The 22151-nt window shown below is 39.5% G+C and overlaps 2 protein-coding genes across 3 annotated transcripts; both read right to left on the reverse strand.

Moving 5' to 3' along the window:
- LOC133525613 (E3 ubiquitin-protein ligase RMND5A) lies at positions 1 to 12031 on the reverse strand. 2 transcript variants are annotated; one of them, XM_061861929.1, is made up of 8 exons: positions 11692 to 12031; positions 11007 to 11099; positions 10035 to 10195; positions 9274 to 9480; positions 8396 to 8573; positions 7116 to 7696; positions 5120 to 5286; positions 1 to 4235 (listed from the first exon to the last, which is right to left on the reverse strand). In XM_061861929.1, exons 1-8 carry the CDS (start codon positions 11894 to 11896, stop codon positions 4169 to 4171), a joined length of 1659 nt encoding a protein of 552 aa, XP_061717913.1. In that variant the 5' UTR covers positions 11897 to 12031; the 3' UTR covers positions 1 to 4168. The 2 variants fall into 2 exon arrangements, with proteins under 2 accessions (XP_061717913.1, XP_061717914.1); XM_061861930.1 differs by having other exon boundaries at positions 5120 to 5271; positions 11692 to 12030.
- A 1171-nt stretch (positions 12032 to 13202) lies between these two features.
- On the reverse strand, positions 13203 to 22062 carry LOC133525769 (23 kDa integral membrane protein-like). Its single transcript, XM_061862149.1, has 5 exons — positions 21921 to 22062; positions 15943 to 16101; positions 15621 to 15773; positions 15136 to 15321; positions 13203 to 13828 (listed from the first exon to the last, which is right to left on the reverse strand). The coding sequence occupies exons 1-5, from the start codon at positions 21975 to 21977 to the stop codon at positions 13760 to 13762; spliced, it is 624 nt and encodes a 207-aa protein (XP_061718133.1). The 5' UTR covers positions 21978 to 22062; the 3' UTR covers positions 13203 to 13759.
- Between the last annotated feature and the right edge of the window lie 89 nt (positions 22063 to 22151).

Consider the following 22151-nt stretch of genomic DNA (forward strand, 5'->3'; position numbering starts at 1 on the left):
TTTGAGTAGGCATCAATATTTTATTTTCGCTTCTCTACGTACATTTGTTGCATTACAATAAAATGTCTAGATATAATTCCACAACCTTACTGTATATAAACTTGTATCCGTCTGTTTATAAAATTCGTTTATAAATTGTTTATACGCTAAGTGTAAACTCGGCCTAATTTCATTCCAAATAAAACCCAGTGTACACCTAATGCATATATCTTTTTTCTTAACTGTCCTTTCATTGCTACCACCATTTTCATATAAAAAAACAAATAGCTATAAACTACCACATAGTATAATATCTTACAGTTAAACTAGGCTCAGTTATTAATGTTTAATTGGCTTCATACATCTATCTGCTATACAAATTAAGTTTCGGCGCGATTCATAGTTGAATAGGGGATATTACGCAAAACGCTGCGTAGAGGGCGCCATTACCACATTCTTACCACGTTTCGTTATTTGCCTCTCTATTACTCTTGCATATTCGAGCGATAAAGGGGCCAGATAACGAAATTTCGATTTTCGCATTTCGCGGTAGGCCTCTGTAAACAAACCACTTTGATGCATCAATGTCATAGTAAAAACTTCTCAATATGGAGTGTGGATTGAAAAGGAGTGAAATCTCTTATGGTGGAACTGTTGCAAAAGTGTCCAGCTGTCAGCTATAAATAATAGTTCCAAATCTCTCCAGAGTAGCGCTAGAGTAGCTAAGAACCTAGGCGTTATTGACAGAGTGAAGTGCGCTGTCTATGATTTGATTTTTTTTTTCGAGTATTCTAGGTATAGCTTTTGATGACACTTTTTGGTACATGAAGATTTAATTCCTTACCTCCACCTTCCATACTTCTCAAAAAACTGTTTAAGGCATAGTATATATAAGTTACTCCATGGTTTATGGTGATGTGAAAGTGCTGCTCTCTGGCGGCAGAACTTGAAGTAATACTCCCTATTATTAAAACATCGATTCGATAAGTATAAAAATAATATGATTTTACCACTCTTAAGAGTACGAAGGGCGCAAATATAATATTCACCCCGACGGAAAATCATCTTATCATCGATTTTGTTATTCGACGACATATGGTTGGGGAGCCCAAGAGGGGATTTTTGTAGTTACTCGAGCGCGTTACATTAAGATATGAGTGATATCTTGTTACCCCTTAGAGCCTACTATAAACACTTTTAGCCGTCTATGTTTATCCGTTGGTTGGTGGGGGTTCAACAAATCGTTAAGCAGATTGTGGATTTGGTCATTTTAGTCCAAGTTAATGCTATAATTGTGCTATTACTAAATAACTAACTCTCAGATTAAGTCATAGAAAGAAGCATTAACGTGGACCAAGACGACTAAATCCATAATCTACGTAAAGATTTTTTTAACCCTCCACCAGCCCCCGTAATTAATAAAAATCTGTGGACGCTTTGCTGCTCGCTGGAAACGAAAACTTTATACAACCTTTTTTACATCCTATCATCTAATCATTCGATTCCAATAGGTCTCTACGGCGCTCGAGTAACTACACATTTAGTATATATCGCCGGCTCTCCAGCTATTATGGTCAATGGTTAAAAGATCTATGATTAATTAAAATATTATACATATATCATAGACTGTCTCTATTATTATACGTCTGTTATTTTAGGCATTTAAAGCGATGTCAACAAAATCTATTGACTTTTTCTTTTGGCTAACAAGAGAATATATAAAAGTCTTTTGTAAGTTTCGGTCTTATTTTATTGAGTGTTTGACTAAGTCATTGCCTGTTTTCTTTTTGAATAACTAAAAGAACAGAGTACCTATTAATACCTAAATACTTCATTGTTATTACAAGCCATATTGCAATGTTTTGATGTTGAATTGTTTCACTTCTAACTGATATATTAAAATGAAATAAATAATAATAATTTGTATAAATATGAAACACTCCATGCAATAGAGTCAGACCAATGATTTTGATAGCACAGACAATCGCTGCCAACTTAGCTTGGTCTGACTAGTTTAAACTACACCATAATGATTTATGGCGTTATTCATAAACGATAATTCTTTGTCTTTATCTGTCATTTTGACATTTGTGTTTGTTAGAAAGGGGCAAAATTTAACAAAAGTTTGCTAAGTTTCATGAATAAGGGAGACATTGCCGTTTATTTAAAAATATTATATTTAAAATTTTCAAGCATAATTTGGCTTATATCATAATTTCATGAGTAGAGCTTTGGTTTCCTAGGATAGCTGTGCCGTCATATACCGGCCGTAATATTACGGACGCAAAAATAATGATCCTTCAATCATCGCCCTCTAGGATTTCCGCGCCATTTTGTTTACACAGACAACGTTCTAGTGACGTCATTGACCGCTGTAATTACGGCCGCTATACGACACTGGCTGGGGCAAGGAGAATTTGCAATATAGGTGGATTGTCAAAGAAAACTTTGTAGCCACGTAATACCGGGCATAACCCAAAGGTTATAGCGCCATCGCTCGAAACGATGCCGCCATACCTTTGGCCTTTGATGTATTAAATGGCGCCACTTTTTGATATTTAACAGATTTAACACATATCAGTGAAAAATAAGGATCAAAGTCAAATGGCGTTCTAAAAGTTTTAATCATGTGTCGAAAAATGGAAGTAAATTTACGTGGCTACAAAATTTTCTTTGACAATCCACCTCTACTTCAAATTCTCTTTGGCTGTAGGCTACCCTAAATATCAGTGCCAAAACATTAAAAAAATTCAAAAATTTCTAGCCAACTAGAGCCTAGACTCCATTGCTTCTTTTATGAATAATCTTAAACTGGTACAAACATGTACGCTGCTAAGTTACAAAGTTTAATTTTATTACAAAAATATTTAAGCCATATCTTTTTTAGATAATTTTCTTCGTTCGTATGACTATTTTTTCATAATTTCAAGTCTCATCTTCCACCATTTTCTTAGATTCCATACACTTAGGTACAAAACTGTCCCAATAGTAGCATCTTATTAGAATGTGGAGAAGTTGATGTCGATCAATGGGAGGGGCACATGATTAATACATAACAGTACTCCTTAAAATTTCTTACAAATCGACCTAACATATGATATAAAATGAGGTATCAACTGTTTGAATCATGAACATAGTTTTGTAGTTATGGCAGAATAACAGTCGTCTTTGACATTAAACTAACAGACACTTTCTATAACTGTTTTTAATGGTACATTTTTGCACCGAGCTATAAGTCACCTAAAAGTAACTTCAAAAATACGCCCCATTAAAATAATTTCATGATGATTTTATAAAGGCACAAATTATGTATTTTGGAGTTTCAATGCGAAGAAATAAAAATATTGTAAAAAATAAAAATGTTTTTTTTCTACTTTTCGATTCTAAATTACAAAATAACCGTAAATGCCAAGCACATCATATGTTAGGTCGATATGTAGAAAATTAGGAGTACTGTTATGTATTAACCATGTGCCCCTCCCCTTGATCAACATCAACTTCTCCACATTGTACTAAGATGCTACTATTGGGACAGTTTTGCATCTAAGTGTATATAATAGCTACAGCGCAATTTAAAATCGAAATGGCAGCCAAAGGTTAGCTCGTATAAGGCGTCTGAAGAGCGTCCTACAAAAACGACTAACAATATATCTTACTGATAAGTCAAATCAGCTGCGTTTAGTTGCACCAATGACACTTAACCTTTTAACCCTTGGAGGATTTAACAGCTGGTCGCCTTTAAGAGCTTACCCCTCTGCCGAAAACCTCGGCCAATGGTCATATGTATTGTATGGACATGGCTATTTGTACGTAATGTACGAAAATAGCCATACATTTGACGTGCCCCTCCCCCGCAAAAATCAGCAGACTGCTTTGTACAGAAAATTACAGACAAGGCGTCTCCTGTTGTTAAATTCTTCAAGTTTTAACCGCTTAGAATTTTTCATTGAGCGTGCTTGTGTCTTATTTATCAGACTGCCGCGAAATGAGCTGGATATTGCAAGTCTTACATATTAGAAGCGTTTAAAAGACTTTTACTTCTAATTAGTACTGACCAGATCCCTATTTTGCCATGCTGACATTTGTCACATGACAATGACAATTCCGTACAATTGTCAGGTTGGCAAAACTGGCCGACAGTGGTGGTTAAAGAGTAGTTTGCATACTTTATTGTGGAGACAACGCGCGTTCAGGAGAAGTAGATCTGGCGGGCTTCCGACGGGGACTGCTCCATCGGGCAGTACGGGCATTTCAACCTGAAAGGAGTAACCCAGTGTTGGGTTTGACTGGTTGGGGTGCATAACGACCCACTCGCAAAATATATTTTGCAAATAAATAAATTAGAAGTTCTACATGCAATGCAACTCGTTCTATTTTCTTTGCTCTTATAGGGTTCCGTACCCAAAGGGTAAAACGGGACCCTATTAGCAAGACTCCGCTGTCCGTCCGTCCGTCTGTTACTAGGCTGTATCTCATAAACCGTGATAGCTAGACAGTTGAAATTTTCACAGATGGCGTATTTCTGTTGTCGCTATAACAACAAAGACTAAAAAGTACGGAACCCTCGGTGGGCGAGTCCGACTCGCACTTGTCCGGTTTTTTATGTTACATGTAATTGTGATGCATGTCACTTTAAAATGAAAACCTAATATAATATAGACGACCGGTTTGGCCTAGTGGGTAGTGACGAAGCTAATGGTCCCGGGTTCAAATCCTGGTAAGGGCATTTGTTCGTGTGATGAGCATGGATATTTGTTCCTGAGTCATGGGTGTTTTCTATGTATTTAAGTATTTATAAATATTTATATATTATATATATCGTTGTCTAATTACCCTCAACACAAGCCTTATTGAGCTTACTGTGGGACTTAGTCAATTTGTGTAATAATGTCCTATAAATATTTATTTATTATTTATTTTAATATCTTTTTGGCGGCGGGTTTAAATAAATTAATCACTCCCTAACAATAGATAGCTAAGTGATTTTTACTTTACGGCCATCGCGAGCTTACTGAGCGGGTCTCTTGAGATGACAAGTCCGCATAACAGCCTCATGTGAGGGTTGTGCTCCGAGACCTGCTAGCGAAGTATAGGGCAGGCGAAGACAGAGTAACAGTTTTGTAATTGTAAAGTTACTTACTTGACGCCCATGGCGAGTTTATTAAGCGCGTCTCTGGAGATGACATGTCCGCATAACAACCGCATGGGAGGGTTGTGCTCCGATGCCTGCTGGCGAAGTATGGGGCAGGCGAAGACCGAGTGGTAGCCGCCGCCGTCCTCACCAAGGTCCACCTGCAGGTTTATGAACTTCGACACGGTTCAATTTTGCTGCGTAAGGCGTATGATGGACACGGTTAAGCGAAGTATGTAATAAATAGAGAAAATTGCATTCTTGTGTAATTATTGCGCTGTAACCGCGTCCATTATACGATGACATCTCAAATTGGTTTGGATATAGTATTTTACTGGTAGGTATTTATGTATATTTTAAACCGGTAGTTACGAGTACATTTTAGATGTCTCAGTCAAAACATGATTCAGATTCATCTATGTCACAACATTCAATTTCATTTTATTATAAGAACCTTTGTGATCCTCAAAAAATTGTGTAATTAAAACATTTTTTTAATCAATAACGTATTAATTTAAATTGATGGTTTTGGAACATTTTGTAACGTTTATAATAGTTAGATTTGAGGTAAATAGAGAGAGGGCCAATAGAAAGAACTGTATTCATGAACAGGCTGTGTTATTGCCGGGGACCGAAGTCCATTGAGAGTTGGTCAGAAGTTGTATATGTATGTATATTGCAACTGACATTTGAAAATCCGTAAGCGCGATGTAGGGTTCTACGTAATTGCGTTCTAGCTTGCTAACGCCATCTGTTAGAAAATTGTGGCACGACGTTGTAGAGACAGAGGAGACGCCACAAATTCTATTAATAATTATTAAAAAATCTTGCATAGTGAATCCTAATAAACGAGTGTTCTTTTAGGGTCGGGAGCACGGAACCGTCTGTCGCCGTTAAAATAAAACGTATTCTAAATGTTGTTGTTCATTCGGTTGGTGCTGGTTGGTGCAGCTGGCCCTAACTCGCGTATGATATATGACATACTCCCCCGCCGGGCTGCACATGATTAATTATATAAAAATCCATCGCATGAAAATCACAGTTTTTATTGTCACATTTTAAGATTGATTCCGTAATGGCCTATAGGCCTAGCACAAGATAAGACTACCCGTCTTTTTCTAACAATGTTAATTAAATAGGGACGGGTAGTCAGCCGCGAGATACTGTCGCGCCAATCATGTGCTAAGCCTATAGGCCAGTACGGAATCAATCTTAAAATGTGACAATAAAACTGTGATTTTCATGCGATGTATTTTTATATTACTCATTTACAATTAGAAAACAAAATAGTAATAGTACATGACGATACAAGTGCGAAAACTAGGAAATTCGCAACGAGTGGTGATAAATTAAAACACGACCGAAGGGAATGTTTTAAATCAACATATGTTGCGAATGACCCATTAAAAAGCCCGGTAAAAATGTTAATAGAACATTTTTATAGTAAATAAATCAAATTCTGGTTATATGCCACTTTGCCAGTTCAACGATTTGTAAAGCAATTTAAAAAAGTTTGATAATGTAATATGTTCAAAATTTCTTTTTTTATCTTATTTAAAATATATGTTTTAATTGTTAGGGTGTATTTTTAATCATTTGGGGTTGTCTAATGTTAGTTTTTGGTCACCAGTATACAATATTAACAATAGAAACATGAGATATTAAAAAAAACAACGTCGTTACCATACTTTTAACGGCTTCGTAGCCTAGCCGGGTACGATCCTGGTATTTATTTGTGCGCGCCCGATTTAAGCGTGCACGCCTCGCGCACGCACAGCTCCGCCTCCGCGCCTGTACACACGCTCACCTCCAGCGGCAGCTCCTCGTCGGCCCAGGCCGCAACGACGTGCGGGTGCGTCATCTTGGCGCGCAGGTCGTGCAGCGCGGGCAGCACGCGCGCGCCCGCCAGCACGGCGCCGGCCAGCGGGGACAGCGGCGCCAGCCGCAGCAGCGTGCACGCCTCGCGCACGCACGGCTCCGCCTCCGCGCCTGTACACACGCTCACCTCCAGCGGCAGCTCCTCGTCGGCCCAGGCCGCGACGACGTGCGGGTGCGTCATCTTGGCGCGCAGGTCGTGCAGCGCGGGCAGCACGCGCGCGCCCGCCAGCACGGCGCCGGCCAGCGGGGACAGCGGCGCCAGCCGCAGCAGCGTGCACGCCTCGCGCACGCACGGCTCCGCCTCCGCGCCTGTACACACGCTCACCTCCAGCGGCAGCTCCTCGTCGGCCCAGGCCGCGACGACGTGCGGGTGCGTCATCTTGGCGCGCAGGTCGTGCAGCGCGGGCAGCACGCGCGCGCCCGCCAGCACGGCGCCGGCCAGCGGGGACAGCGGCGCCAGCCGCAGCAGCGTGCACGCCTCGCGCACGCACGGCTCCGCCTCCGCGCCTGTACACACGCTCACCTCCAGCGGCAGCTCCTCGTCGGCCCAGGCCGCGACGACGTGCGGGTGCGTCATCTTGGCGCGCAGGTCGTGCAGCGCGGGCAGCACACGCGCGCCCGCCAGCACGGCGCCGGCCAGCGGGGACAGCGGCGCCAGCCGCAGCAGCGTGCACGCCTCGCGCACGAACAGCTCGCCCGCCTCCGCGCCTGGCCGCAGACACCGACATTATAGCTTGTGTTGCTGACTGCGAACACGTTGCCTACGGGCTATAGGTAGCGACGGAATATCCATAGACGAAGCTTTTAGTACATCCATGACTTCGAACAACGGTCCATAATTGACTTATCGCTGAAAGTTATTCCTTCTCCATAAACATACCCCGCCCGCAGTTTGAGTATTACGCAGTTATCACACTGATGCATATTCGCACGTCGCTCCGGCGTATGAACGTGATAACGCTATGTAGACTCAGCCAAGCTTAGCTTGGCATCCCTTGAAACATATTTGTATGCAAGCGTACTAAGTTTTACTGACTATACGTTTTGAACGATGTCCCGCTCGCACACCGAAGGGACGTGCAAATTCACATTAAATGTCAATCCGTCTTACCGAATAAACCATATCCCAATATTAAAAAAAAAATGAGTGTTCAAGAAAAATTTTGATTATCTAAAATAAAATTATCTTGCGCGGCATTACAGTATTTGACATTGTCAAACTGCGCCCTGTACAGTTGAATTGCTCGTGGAGCGATACACGTGGGGTACATGTACCACCTTATTCATAAACGTGTACTAAAGTTACGATGCCGCTAATCATCGTTTGTCCCTTTCCGACGTATCGGCATCGTAACTTTAGCACACGTTTATGAATGAGGGGGGTACAGTATATTCAAGTAGGTATACCCAGCGCCCGCGGGTCGAGCAGCGCGCGGTAGTGCGGCGGCGGCGGCGGCGCGCCGGGCGCGCACCAGGCCAGCGCGCACACGGCCGCCTGCAGCGCGCGCTCGTGCCGCGCCGCGTGCGCCGGGAACACGCCGCGCACGTACTCTATGGCCGCGCCCACGCCTTGCTCGCGCCCCAGCTGACGACAAAACTCACTTACAATATTCTATAGAGCCTTCATCAGACATACCAATCAGTGTATACCACTTTATTGATCCCTCCCTTGCGCAGGGAACTATGAAAACACCCATGAAGCCAACATGTTCACCTGTCCAAAGTCTCATTTAAAAATTAGATAAAAAAAATTGCAAATATTACGGTTTACCACAAAGCCAATTGAAACATCATATTGACATCGAGACCTGAATAACGTATATTTGTTCTCATTGGCCCGTGCGTCTCACTCGCGCTAATATATGTACGAACAAATACGAGCGTAATGTACGCACAAATGATAACTAAATGACATCAATTAGATAGCTATCATTTTAATGCCAAACTATACTCTGAAAGAGATCGCTTTTTAGCGATAAGACCGCCCATTGTTACCTGGTTTCAATTTCCTTTAAAATGTATTTGTAGTTTTACATGTATGTAAAATGTATAATTGTTGGTGCAATAAAGAATATTTACTTACTTACTACACGCACTAGACCACAGAATGACAACAAAGGGAGAGGAAAGAGAGAACTAAGCGTAACTCAACTTTAGTGCCTGTAAGATTAAAAAGCAAGAACCTATGCTGTAAATCGACCGCATGCCTCTGTCCGCTCTAAATCTTGAACACGGCCACGTTTTCCACTGAATTGATTTGAGAGTGCAATCTAGTTTGAACTGACCTTGAGCGCCTGCATTCGATGTAAAGTAAAGGGCAATGGACTGTGCTGTAAGTCCGCCGCATGGCGCTCCGCCCACTCTAGAGCGGCGGAAGGGTCGCCCTCGGCCAGGGCAGCGGCGCAGCGCTGCAGCAACGCGAACGTGCACGCGCGGGCCACCGGCCCGCAGCCGGAGGCGGCCACGAATGCGTCACCGGCCTCTTCAAGACCCTGTTCATGAATACAATAAAAATTTACAAAACACAATTAAGAAACTGATCATCGTTTAACCCACGTACAGTCGCCATCAAATATATACAAGCTGCCATTGTCCTCAAAAATACCGAACATACACCTTACCGTCTTGATAATAGAGGCTTTATAAAGATATTTGTGAACACCATATTAATAAATCGACGGTTAAGTGCGAACGATGATACGCATGATACGCGGTTGCAGATTAAAATATAACTTTCATACAAGCAAACTTGAACGAGCGAACTATGATGACTTTGACGGATTAGTTTACATGAATAGACCCCAGTGGTCTACCTGTCGGTACTGATATTATACAAAAGGCTGCTGCATGATACCTGTTGGCATCATTGCAGAAACTACAGGAGTCAATGATAGATTGTTTGCAGTGGCATACAAGACCTAACCTACCTGTCTGCATGGACTTTGCGCTATGGTCTGCAGTTGGCCTGCTTCATAATGCCTATTGGAATCTTTGCAGAATCTCTCACTTTTAGGTCTATGGGCTGTTAGACCTCGGTAAAGCCTACCTGTCGGTATAGATGTTGCGCTATGGCCTGCTCCATGATAGGCCGATTGGCATCATTGCAGAAGCTCTCGGCCTTGGGGGCCACGGACGCGTAGTCGGCGATGAAGTGACGGTCGATGGACTTGCCCACGCGGGACACGGTCGCATGCAGCTCTCTGTGATCTGATTTAATTGTACCAGTTTTATTTAATATAAAAAAATTACAAGTTTAAAAGCATTGGATCAAAACATTCAGATTACTTACATAACAAACACGAAATAATCTTTCAAGGTAAATTATCTATAACAGTATGGTAGTTGTTGGGTGGCATACGATAATTGTATGATGCAGGGACTGGGTAAAAATGCCAGCTAGATATGAAACTAGCGTAAAATGTGCCTATTTTCCTTCCCACTGGGGAATTGTGTTCCAACAGTTTTTATATATGATAACTTTATCACAACCTCATTTCAGTGTTACAACATGATAATTGATGACTCTAACTTAACACTACTTGTTTATCGTTTTAATTATCTTATCTATAATTAGGGTCATAATCTAAATGCAGTTATAAACAGGTTTACAAATTTTCTTAATTTGGCTCATCTAATGACTAGCATATCAATCAAATAACTTTGAAATATCACACAAACATCATTAACTTGGGACTTTTGTTTACACATTGGTATAGCAGATTTTATTGGTGTCCAAATGTTAGCTATTAGGCGGGCCCATACAGAGCGACCATACGCGTTAGGCAATTTCCTCGTGCACAAACGGCCAGTTTAGACGTACCTTGGTGTGTGGACCCACCTAATCCTACAATTTGGTTTACGGTAAAAAGTGTAAAATGAATTGGATTACAAACACATTTTTAAATTTTTATAATTTCACCTGAAATTGTTGTACTGATTTCTTTAGCTATACTGCCACCAAAATTGAACAACATAGTGAAAGTGTATTCATGTCATCTCAAGAAAAATGTTTAGGTACCTGTAGAGAGATTTGAAACATTTTGCTTGATGGAGGCCACTAGCTCGCACACGGCTGCGGACTGTTCTTGTGATAGCGCTGAGTTTGCAGGCTCTGGAACCAAATACAACATATTTAAGATAAACCTCACATAAAAGATTAGCTTGACAGAATTACAGAGGTTCTGAGTATGTTAAAGCACCTCATTTTTGGGTAAACAAAATATATTATTGTTGTAGCATGTATATCTACAAACATTAGTTTGTGTTTTGTAGTTGTGTGTGTAGTATAAACACATATACCCACACCCATCATATACATCATATTAAGCAGAGTATAAATGTTTGCAAATAATGAAATTGTTTTGTTTTGACGGGCTACATTTGAAAGGATCTCCCAAAAAATATAAAATCTGTGGTTGAAATACATTTAATGCATTGAACCATAGTTTAGAGTAAGAATACTAAATCAGCCTTTCACTTTTGCTTTTGCATGTAGGTATAGACATAAACCCTGTACAATCGGTGTAACAAAACAGGCATAACAGCACCAAAATACTATAGAAAGATGCTTGCAGTATTAAACCACCCAGTTTAGTATCAGTCTACTTTAGAGTTTAAACTATTATTATACAAACATCCAAGTATACACCAATAGGTCACATCAAGGAGAACAAAGAAAACGTAATTGCTTGGATCAAACTTACGATTAGCTATTTCTTTCCTTAGCTCTTCAACCTGCTTAATAACATCCTCGAGGCACTTGTTTGCGTGTTCTTGTAAACCATTGAATTTAGTTAATGCTTTGTCCAAATCTTGTTCAACTCCGATACAAGAATCCATGGCGGCCGGGATAACCTCAAAACAATTAACCAAAAAACCTGTACTGTATGGAAATGCGGAAATACTCATATAGCTATTGGAAGCTAGGAATCATTGTAATATTTTAAATATTCCTAAATGAAAACACGAAAGACATTTTGTTTTGTCTTGTCACTCATGTCAATGAACTTCTATCAGCTGTCACTGTCAAATTCCCATAGACTTAATAGCACTTTTTATTAAATTTCACATTTCATAGACAAATGTAGGTTGTAGCGGTTATTATAGTCTGGCAAACACAACTTGTCAGTCAGTAAAAATAAAGAAAACTATAGTTGGTCAAACCAATTTGTCAGTAAATAAGAACAATAAAAACTATACTCATCCTTTTCTTTTGGATGCTAGTACTAGTGTAAGACAAAGATAGTATGACTCCCTCTGTCTATGTTTGAAATGAGATAGCCCTTTGACAAACTATATACTCATCCCTTTCTTTTGGGTGCTAGTTCAGTTCTTAGTAGTTGGGTGTAGTTTAGACTGTATGATTCTTTCATTAGCATCCTAACAGCAGTTTTCCGTTCCACGTAATATCAGGACACCGTTGACAATATACGCAAAAATAAAATGTAAGTGTAAATATATCAAACAGTGAATATATTTAGCAATTCAATACAAAGTTTTTTTTATCATTTCAAATATTGTTAACGATGTTGTGATATTTCGTGAAACGGAAACCTCAGCCCAGCCATCGGAAATCCATGATACCGGCCCATGATCCGGTAATTCCTGTCTTCAGATAAACAGGAAAGAAGCTGCACAGCAGAAAGCTGCTAAAACTGTAAAATTGTTTTAAAGTACCGTAAAATGGGGTGAGTAGGGGCAAAACTGACATTGAAACCTCGATAAAACTTTATTTTTACATGTGGCAAACTACACAACACAATACTTATAATAATTTTTATACACAATACATATTCCGGTCGTTTGAACTATTATTTTTTTATGATTTTATGTAGTTCCATTTCATAACTTTAAAGATAAATAGGAAATCCCAGCTCACCCCGTAGTAGGGATGAGGAGGGATTTCCTAAGGTGATTTTTGAAAATTGTTGGATCGACACTTTGGAATTATGAACATTATAATAGCTTGATTTGTTATTAGAATATATAATTTACGGAGCGGTAGCCTATAAAAACCAACTCACCCCTCTTGCATCCCTCCTCACCCCATTCATAACCCGAATGCCCTCGTAATCCCTACTCACCCCATTTTACGGTATTCTATGTAATTGTTATATGTATATTGTATAACTACCGGATATAAGGAATAAGTGTTTTGTTTTATGTATGAATCACCCTATAGGTAGTGGGATTTGAATAAAAACACATACCTTTATAAAAATACTTATATATTTGCAAATTACTTATTTTACAAAAATAATATTAATCATTGACAATGAAAAAATAATACCTACTTACAATCATAAAAAATATTAGACATACAAAGAGTACAATTATTTTTTCACCACACCAGCTCGTAAAGGTTCTCACGCGTAATAAAGTACCTACAAATCGTCAGGTGACAAGCAAAAGTCACTAATTACTAAAAAGTCACTAGTCACGAAATACTTACAAACTTGTACCATAAATAACTATTTAAAAGCATTAACGTAAGTACATACCTACCTTATTTACCTACATAAAGTGAAATGCTTGACTCTTGTAAAAGACAACTAACCCGTCAAGTGGTTAAATAGTATTATCTACCTATTTAGTCACTTAGTTTAGCTCTACGACTGTCCAGCTAACTAAACTAGCCCTAGTTAGTGTCGAGTAGTGGTGAGTGGTGCCCTAACGGTATGAAAATGTTGGCCCGCTAAAGTTCACATTTGTGCCACGATGGTCACCGCTTCTAGTTCCCCCAGTCCCCCACCAAGCACTTTACCAACCAAATCAGTAGCGACTCTTATACTTGTTTGCCACGTGGTTGGCCAGGTAGAGGGCGAAGATCACTGCGATCAACTGAAACAGAGAAATTTTGTTATTATAGTGTTTTACCGTTGCATCCTACAGGTCAGAGTCAGAGCCTGCCTTAAAATTTAAACGGCCTCTCACCCACGGTCTATCACCTAAACCCTATCACCTACCCCGCTGCAGTTAACTTGGGAATAGACATTGAAAGAAAAAGGCCTCGCAAATGCAACTTCGCTTCGCCCACGGCTAGATTCAAGAGCTAATTATTTCATCCACATTCGCTATCTATCGCCCGATGTCAGTCCACGTCGGGCCCGAGCAAGAGTAATGGCTCCTCCTAATTGGCCCTTAAAAGCTAAGGGTTGATGACCTTTTTTTAAATAAAATTGCGGCTTAATAGTGGCTCATACAGTAGTCAAGCAACATTAAAAAAACCTCAATTGCAGGAGGGATGAATGCACCAAGTCGGACATAAACATAATCTAACACTGACACTGTATAGACTAATTCAGTAATTTAGTAATTTTCTCGAAACTTCATCAATTAATTGGTCTCATTCAAATATACGTCGCACCCTTACATCGTCGTTACTCTGATTCGCACTACGCTACGCATCCAGCTTTATCATGCGAACGGCTAAGGAGTGCAATTCACTTCCTGCAAATCTATTCCCGGATTTCCCAGTCCACTATAACTTGGATCTTTTAAAATCGACAGTGAATATACATCTTTTAGGTAAGCATGTTCCATCCTAGACTGCATCGGCACTTACCATCAGGTGAGATTGTGGTCAAATGCTTACCTTTTTCCAAAAAAAAGTAATATATTTTTATGAGAGTAGGTATCAAATTATGTAGTATCAATAAAGGCACGTGATTCGCACAATCTCAGGGCAGTGACCCGTTCATTGAGTGTATTCGGTTTGATCAAATTGACCAGAACTTTTGATGCAGAGCAGATCTTTTGTAATATGCTCTGCACATTGCACATTATCATGCAGTCTCCTGCAGCATCTAGTTATCGTGCAACGTTTTTTGCCATAGATTCCCTGATCCCTACTAAACGACTGCATAATATAATATAATTTTTTTAATTTATTTAGAAAACAAACAGCCTTTTACAAATATGTCTAAAGTAAAACATATTTTTAGAACATATTTTTGAAGAAGTGTCTTTGATGATATTTCTGTTTCCTTTGGTGTAGTGGACCTCTATCAGACAACCAACAATGTCATCAAAATGTGGAAATCAATAATGTGTTCAAAGAAATTAAGGGGAAAAACGCTCTGTTATTAACCCACTCACTCCATGTCCATCGTACAGAAAATGCACTTACGGCGGTGAGTGCAACTTACCTCAATGGCGATCAGCAGTACGCAGCAGCCAGCGATGCCCAGTCCGAAGTCCTCGACGAACTCGTTCAGCGCACCATTGCAGCCGGGGTATGCGTTGACGATGGTACAGTTGTCTCCGTTGCAGCAAGACGCCGGCAGCTGCAGGTACGGGTACGAGCGGGCACCATGCGTGCCGCAACACTTTAACTGGAAGAAAAAAGGATTGGGTTAATGTCTGATTGATTTGAACAGTGCTTCTATTTACCTATATGTTTTCACTGCTTAACAGGCCTGCTCACTCAACGGATTTAGCGGGTTGAATGTTGGATCCAGCCTGAATTACAAGACCCCAGGGCTATCCTTCCAGGGCTTGAAGAGAAGAAATTAGGTCGATAGGTAGTATAAGTTGCAGCTACATTGGTAATAAGGATATATAGGGAATATCATTAGCATTCCCTGGCATACATACTCCAAAGTAGTAGATATCAATAATAACTATAACTCACCGCGTCCTCAAGCCAGGAGATGGACGTGTTGTCGGCTTCGAACTGCTGTTGCAGCAGAGCCGTAGCTGTAGACTTTATGGAGTCCTGGGCCACCACGATCGCCGTCGCCAATGCGGTCTTCAGGTTCATCAGGATGATCAGCAGGATTGAGTACTGCAGGCAATGGAGGGATATTACTCATCAATTGTGTAAAAAAACAACTGGAACTATAAAATTCCGTCTGATATTGTTTTCGATCCAGGTTTTGGACATTTTTAAAATTGTCGTAGTCAGTTCGCGAGGTCTACAGCTCACATCGCCAATAGTGATGAACTATACTCACAGAGAACAACATGCACTGACTGTCCATTAAGGCACCGCAGCAGCCCAGGAATGAGATGACGAAGGCAATGGCGCCGACAACGATGACAACGATGGGGCCATCGCCGTGTACGATCAATAACGCCGCGACGCCGACGCCGATCAGCGCCAAGCTTGCCAACTGCGAAAAAAACACACCTGTAAACCATTTACAGACCTTATTACCTACATCTAGGGTAACAGCACCAGTGGCCAGCCAGGGACCAGTAGTCAGCCTTTTAAGTCGTTTATTGGTCATAAATATCTGGTATATTCGATTAAACAAATCGCGAGTAGTCAAATAGGAGCTCTGATTCCTTATTCGTCAATACGTAACGCGGCAGGTGCGGTGAGGTATCGGGGAGAGGAAATATACTCGTTCATAAAGGTGATGTTTGTTGACGAGAGCTAGAATGTCATGTCCGCCATATTTTTTACTGCACGTGGTGTTCTTTTAAAGCGTGAGAAAAAATATGTTTTAATATAAAAAGTTACTGTTTTTGTTAATGATGGGTTTATTGGTTAGTTTATCTATTAAATTGCGTTATATTTAAATAGAAATATCAATATTTAACTTATAAATTGAGGAGGTTGACCACTGGATACCACTTTTTTACAAAAAATCCAGTGCCCAGCCTCCCGCGGCTGACTTTTGGGTTATTAGATATTTTTTTTATTTTCGATCCAATACGACCGTTAGGACCGTTACATTTACATTTTCAAATTTAGTTAGGCATGTCTCAGTCAATTTAAAGTAAAACCCAGTAGTCAGCCGCATTTGAAATAACGTTTTAATGCGGCTGACCACTGGGTTTCTCGGATCCAGTACTCAGCCATTACCTTCCTTGGTACGTCGCTGCCAAATATTATGAACTTTAACTCATTTAAATAAGGTTCAAAAATGTATACATACTTTTGTTGACAAATATTCCAATATCTAACGGGCCCCTGCACGGGTTTCACCAGCATTTAAACTGATTTTAAAAATAATGAATTCTATTAAATAAACAGATTCATTAATAAAAAATAAGAAGATAAATACAGTGTTTATTAGTTTGCAAGAATAATTTTAAGCACCTATGGCCTACAAATTTCGTGGCATATGAATTGTACTTATAAGAGTATAGGTACCCACCTATACTCTAACTTCCTACCTAGGAATGATAAATATTATAATATCGTTAACTTTAATACAAATAATAGTGTTTTTTATTTCATTGTTATTAATAGTTTATAAAGGCTGAGTACTGGGTACACAAAGGCTGCTTACTGGATTTTAGAGGCTGACTACTGGAGAAAAGTGCAATTTTTTGTTTAATCTTAATTATAGATATTATAAAGAGGATTGTTATTTTTTGACATACTTTGTTTTAAAACTATAATAAACAATTGATCTAGCCATGTTATGCGTTTATTTATCTGACTAATCCTGTAGAAACGTCGAGAGTACAAACTTTAAAAATGCGTTATAAGGCTGACTACTGGTGCCTTTACCCTATCTGGTAACGTCACCGAACACTTTCTGCTATGAGCAATAGGGAAATAACATATACCTGACTCGGTCGTGCTCAGCAGAAAGTGGCCACCGGATAGTTATATTGCTATTAGGCATTATAGCATTAATAAGTCCGCCATTTGTATATTTTTTGTATTTTGTGCAGTTTCAATAATAAATAATTAATAATAGTTATTTGTTTTACAAGAGCGCAACGTTGTTCTCATGCTAAAATTGATGGCAGAGCAAGCGAAAGATTCTAAAATTGAATCACAAGGTAGTGGTTCCAAAACTGGAATCTTAAGCGTTGCGAAAGTTTCAAGGCGTGAGTTAAACAAATTTAAACTAACTACGGATTCCATTCCACTCTCGTGTTTTCACGTGTTTCCGTAGAATTAGTTTAATGTTAGTTATGTCTCACGACAGTTTCAATTCAATTAAACAAACTTTGCTACCAAGTGAAACACAAGCGGTCAAAAACAATTTTAAATTATTCCTCTTGAAACGTTAAAATCAATGAGGTCATCCCACTTTAGAGACAATTAATGAATGTGACACATTTAAACTAATTTAATGGACGCAATAATAGTTGCGAGTGTAAAGTTGTAAACACACACAATCGCCATTTCTCTCCTAAGAGCCTCTCCAAACGTCAGAGATAATTGTATGGGATTTGCAATACATTGCGGCATTTGGTCGGACGATTGAGTTCGTTACCACTACTTAGCTTGCAATTATCTAAACTTCTAACGTCTATAGAAGCCTAGAAATCTTAAGTCCGCGCCGTTGACAACGCCATCTATGTAGTGAGTGAGTAATAAGCTTTATCGTTAGTAAGACTGGATCACAGAATAAGTAATAGTACTATCGTACAGAAAAGGAACTTCCTCCAAAACCGAAGTTTGACAGCGATTCAGGGACGAATTATGCTGTCCCTTTCTAATGTATGGCACTATCCCTTTAGGCCATTTAGGGTTGTCAAAATTCAAGCAATTACCTTATCTGTGATCGTGCATGTATAGGGACGTCAAGTGGTGCCAACCTCTGTATCTTTATCTTTAGGTATTTAAATACAATAACTCTGTATCTTTAGGTATTTAAATAAATGTAAACAAACAATTTGTAAATTTTCGGATAGTTAGAACATTTATTGGTTAACCAACCAAATACAAAACCGCCTGGATCTGTGACTGAACGACGTGACTTTAACCTACATTATTTGATCATGTAATGTTTTCATCTACCCTCAACTGGTTTAAGGAGCCATTGGAGGGTAGATTTTGTTTACTTTTATTTAAATACCTAAAGATACCGAGTATAATAATTGCTCGGAGCAATGCTGAGCCGAACGGAGCCGAGAAAAGCCGAAAGGAGAGTCGCCCCACTGGCAGGATACAGTTAGTTAGTTATAGGTTTCTAAAGGATCGGCAACGTGGTGAATTTGTGTCCATTGGCTACAACAACCGATTACAATAAGCGGGATGGGATGTATGCTCGTTGACCACCGACTTGGAAACAAAAAAGTAGCGCCTCTTTCTTATTTGAAACGCTGCTGTTAACTTGTTGTTTGAAGTGAGTGCTCTGTTTAAATTGAAAAGTATAGCAACTAAACGATATGATCCCACGATGCGACGCGAACCACGATCAAGAAGTTTTACCAGTCTTATTATTTAATAATCTCTGTTGAAAGTTGACGCTCCGCTTTTAGCAGATTTTTTTTATGAAGCAATTTATAGAAAACCGCCATTTTAGAAGGTTGGCCTTGGGTTCCTATTATTACTCGGGGATTAGTAAGCTTCAATTTATGTATACTATAGATCGTGTCATTCACGAAGACACGTGCGTTGACTTGTAATGTAATGTTATTAAAGGTTAGATTTAACAAATCATCGTCAAATAATTAATAGTTTCAGGCGTTACTTTGCGGAAATCCATTCTAATTAAAGCAAGAAATATTACTTTGCTAATCCGCTAGAGAATAACGTGTTAGTCAATCAGTGCTAATCCGTTATACTTACTTGCGTATTACATACATACAATTAATGTTCCGACCCTCCCACCGCAAAAATAAATACGCAAATAAATATAACAACCCACCACCAAAAGTACAAAACTCGACACATTTTGAAACGTGACGTACGCGTTTGCGTTTAGTCTCATTTTGTATTGGATTTAGAAAGAGCGCGCCAAGCGGGACGTTTTGGAAACTCAAAATCCTATACAAAATGAGACTTAACGCAAACGCGTTCGTCACGTTATGATGTCGATAAAATTTACACTAGGGGTACAGAACTGTTTTCAGAAATCATCGTTATCTTCTCAAACTAGGTAAGAGTAGTCTGAGACTACTGACTGGTATCATAACTCTTCATAAGACTCTTAATAGACATCTGAAGATAATGGGCATAAGTAGAGATGCCTCCTGTCCACACTGTGGTAAGGAGGAGATCAGCTTGCACTTACTAGCAGAATGTAGTATGTATGCGGCACCGCGATATGATACACTAAAAGAGAGCGAACTAAAGGATGTCGAACTTAAAGATGTCCTGTTCTGCAGGGAAATGAGAAGATTTGACGAGAATAGTGAGGGGAATGCCGTCGGGACAGTAACCTGCAGCTCCAACTCCAGGGAATTGGGCTGAGTGAACGCAACGAGCGATCGACGCCGGGCGTCCCTGCACTACATTATCGTCATCGTGGATGACACGAACTATAGGGGATGTGTGAGCTTTGCTATGGTTCCTTCTGTATATTTATATGAGTCATTTAAGCTTTTACATTGTATGAGAATATAGTGGCACAGCGTTTGTATTATATACAACGTGTTTTTGTCGGATGATGAAATTTTATATGTTATAATGTTTGGTTGAAATTATCAAAATTTATGAAATGTTATGTAAATAATATGATTGTTCAGTTCAGTTTCAGTCGTTAAAATGAAGTGGCTTCTGTCCATTTAGCCAGTGTCAAGGTACCGAGTGAGAATAAAATCACCATAATGGTTATGAGGCGTCGTGAATTATTTTTTTTGACAATGTCATGAAAAGTCACGAAATAATAAATATATCTGTAGGGCTAATATGGTCGGCTCTTTATCATTTGTCACCATGCCTGTCACGTTCTAACAAGTATGTTCGTGCGAAAGTGAGAGGCATAGTGACAAGTGATAAAAATGCGACCATGATACCGCTGCTTGCTTATACTGGGTCTCAAAGACCTTTTAATTGTCTATTCATTTGTCTTATTTGAAAAGAAAACGCGGTACGAGGTGGGGTGTCGTCTTGCGCCAAAATTTTAAAGACACCATTAATGTAATTTGATTATTATAGTTTTTCTCTTAGTTAGCCGGGTACCTATGGTATAAAATATTTCGGTCTGTACCTCTACCTATAGCAGAAAATCATAAATACGCACATGTTTAAGCCAAGCTGCTCTCCCGACCTCGCCCTGATTTACTAAGATCATCCATCAAAATCAACAACAAACAAAACACGCTGAACCGAAACATACTAAATGCCTAATATATTTTTTAATGGCGTTATTCACAAATGCGGTACAAGCCTCAATTAGCAATTACTTAATCGTTTGTCTTAATCTGTTATTTTGAGTTATGTACACAAAGGGATAAAAGTAAAACATAAACTAATTGAGGCTTTGCAATTTTTTATAAATAAAGGTGGTAAAAGGTCCGACACAGGGATTATAAGAAATATAAATTTAGTTTCTCTTTTGACTTTTCTGTTCCCAAAACTAATGAATGTTGTATGTATATGTAAGTGTATGTATTTGTATCAATATTATTAATATATATGTATGTGTATTTCTTATGAATGTATTGTGTTCGTACATGTATCAATTGTATCACCTATACCTATGTTTTTGCACCGCCTGCAACTTATCTGCTTTGCCTAAAGGTTGGCTGGTAGAGAATGCCTTACGGCATTAAGTTCGCCTATTGTACAGTGTGTTTTCTTATGTGCAATAAAGATTAAATAAATAAATAAATAAATAAATAAATGTTGGTGCAACGCAGCCAGAAAGCTCCATAACCTTATTCTCTAATATTAGATTTACATAAAGAGATAATTCTGCCGATGCATATACTTTTAAATACGAACAGTAGGGATATTAATATTATCTCTATGTATTTGTAAATCAATTAGAGAGTGTCAGAATACATTTAGCGCGTTCTATCCGCTGCTATCAATGCCGGATTTAGAGGTCTGGAGGCCTCGGGCAATAAAGGTGTGGAGGCCCCCTGGCTCCAAATTTTTTCCAAATAAAATGGTAAATTTACCGAATTCTCTATTGTGGGGGGCCCCTCTTTTGTGGAGGCCCGGGGCAGTAGCCCCGGTTGCCCTCCCCTAAATCCGGCCCTGGCTGCTATTGTTGCTAACTGTCCAGTATTTTATTCACCGAGCTTTACAATCGTAAGTATAAGAATAAGGAACACTGCAAGTACTCACTGCAAGTAATATATTGGTGATGAAAACTATGACTTTAACACAAGTACCGCAACCCATATTGTTTTATTTGCGCGTGCGACGTCGCTATCCCGCGGGCTATTTTCGACTGAGCCAGGAATATTACGTGATCCAAAACTCTTCATTGAGTATCCAGAATTTAACGGGTGATGACGTACTTTAATTAGTCATTAGACATAGATAAAGTTGGATCTTTTGTTTACGGAAATTTAT

The sequence above is a fragment of the Cydia pomonella genome, chromosome 15, assembly GCF_033807575.1.
Source record: "Cydia pomonella isolate Wapato2018A chromosome 15, ilCydPomo1, whole genome shotgun sequence".
In the NCBI taxonomy this organism is placed as follows: Eukaryota; Metazoa; Arthropoda; class Insecta; order Lepidoptera; family Tortricidae; genus Cydia; species Cydia pomonella.

Bases quoted from the DNA above. Each gene is read 5' to 3' on its own strand.
- LOC133525613 (XM_061861929.1), bottom strand. From the start codon at position 11,896: ATGAGTATTTCCGCATTTCCATACAGTACAGGTTTTTTGGTTAATTGT. The intron at 10,196-11,006 runs GTACCTAAACAT...CAATTAAATCAG, and splicing joins TGTTTCAAATCTCTCTACAG to ATCACAGAGAGCTGCATGCG. The intron at 7,697-8,395 runs GTATACCTACTT...GTCTGCGGCCAG, and splicing joins GCTCGACCCGCGGGCGCTGG to GCGCGGAGGCGGGCGAGCTG.
- LOC133525769 (XM_061862149.1), bottom strand. From the start codon at position 21,977: ATGGGTTGCGGTACTTGTGTTAAAGTCATAGTTTTCATCACCAATATA. The intron at 16,102-21,920 runs GTGAGTACTTGC...TTTTTTTCGCAG, and splicing joins TCACCAATATATTACTTGCA to TTGGCAAGCTTGGCGCTGAT. The intron at 15,774-15,942 runs GTGAGTATAGTT...CATTGCCTGCAG, and splicing joins GTCAGTGCATGTTGTTCTCT to TACTCAATCCTGCTGATCAT.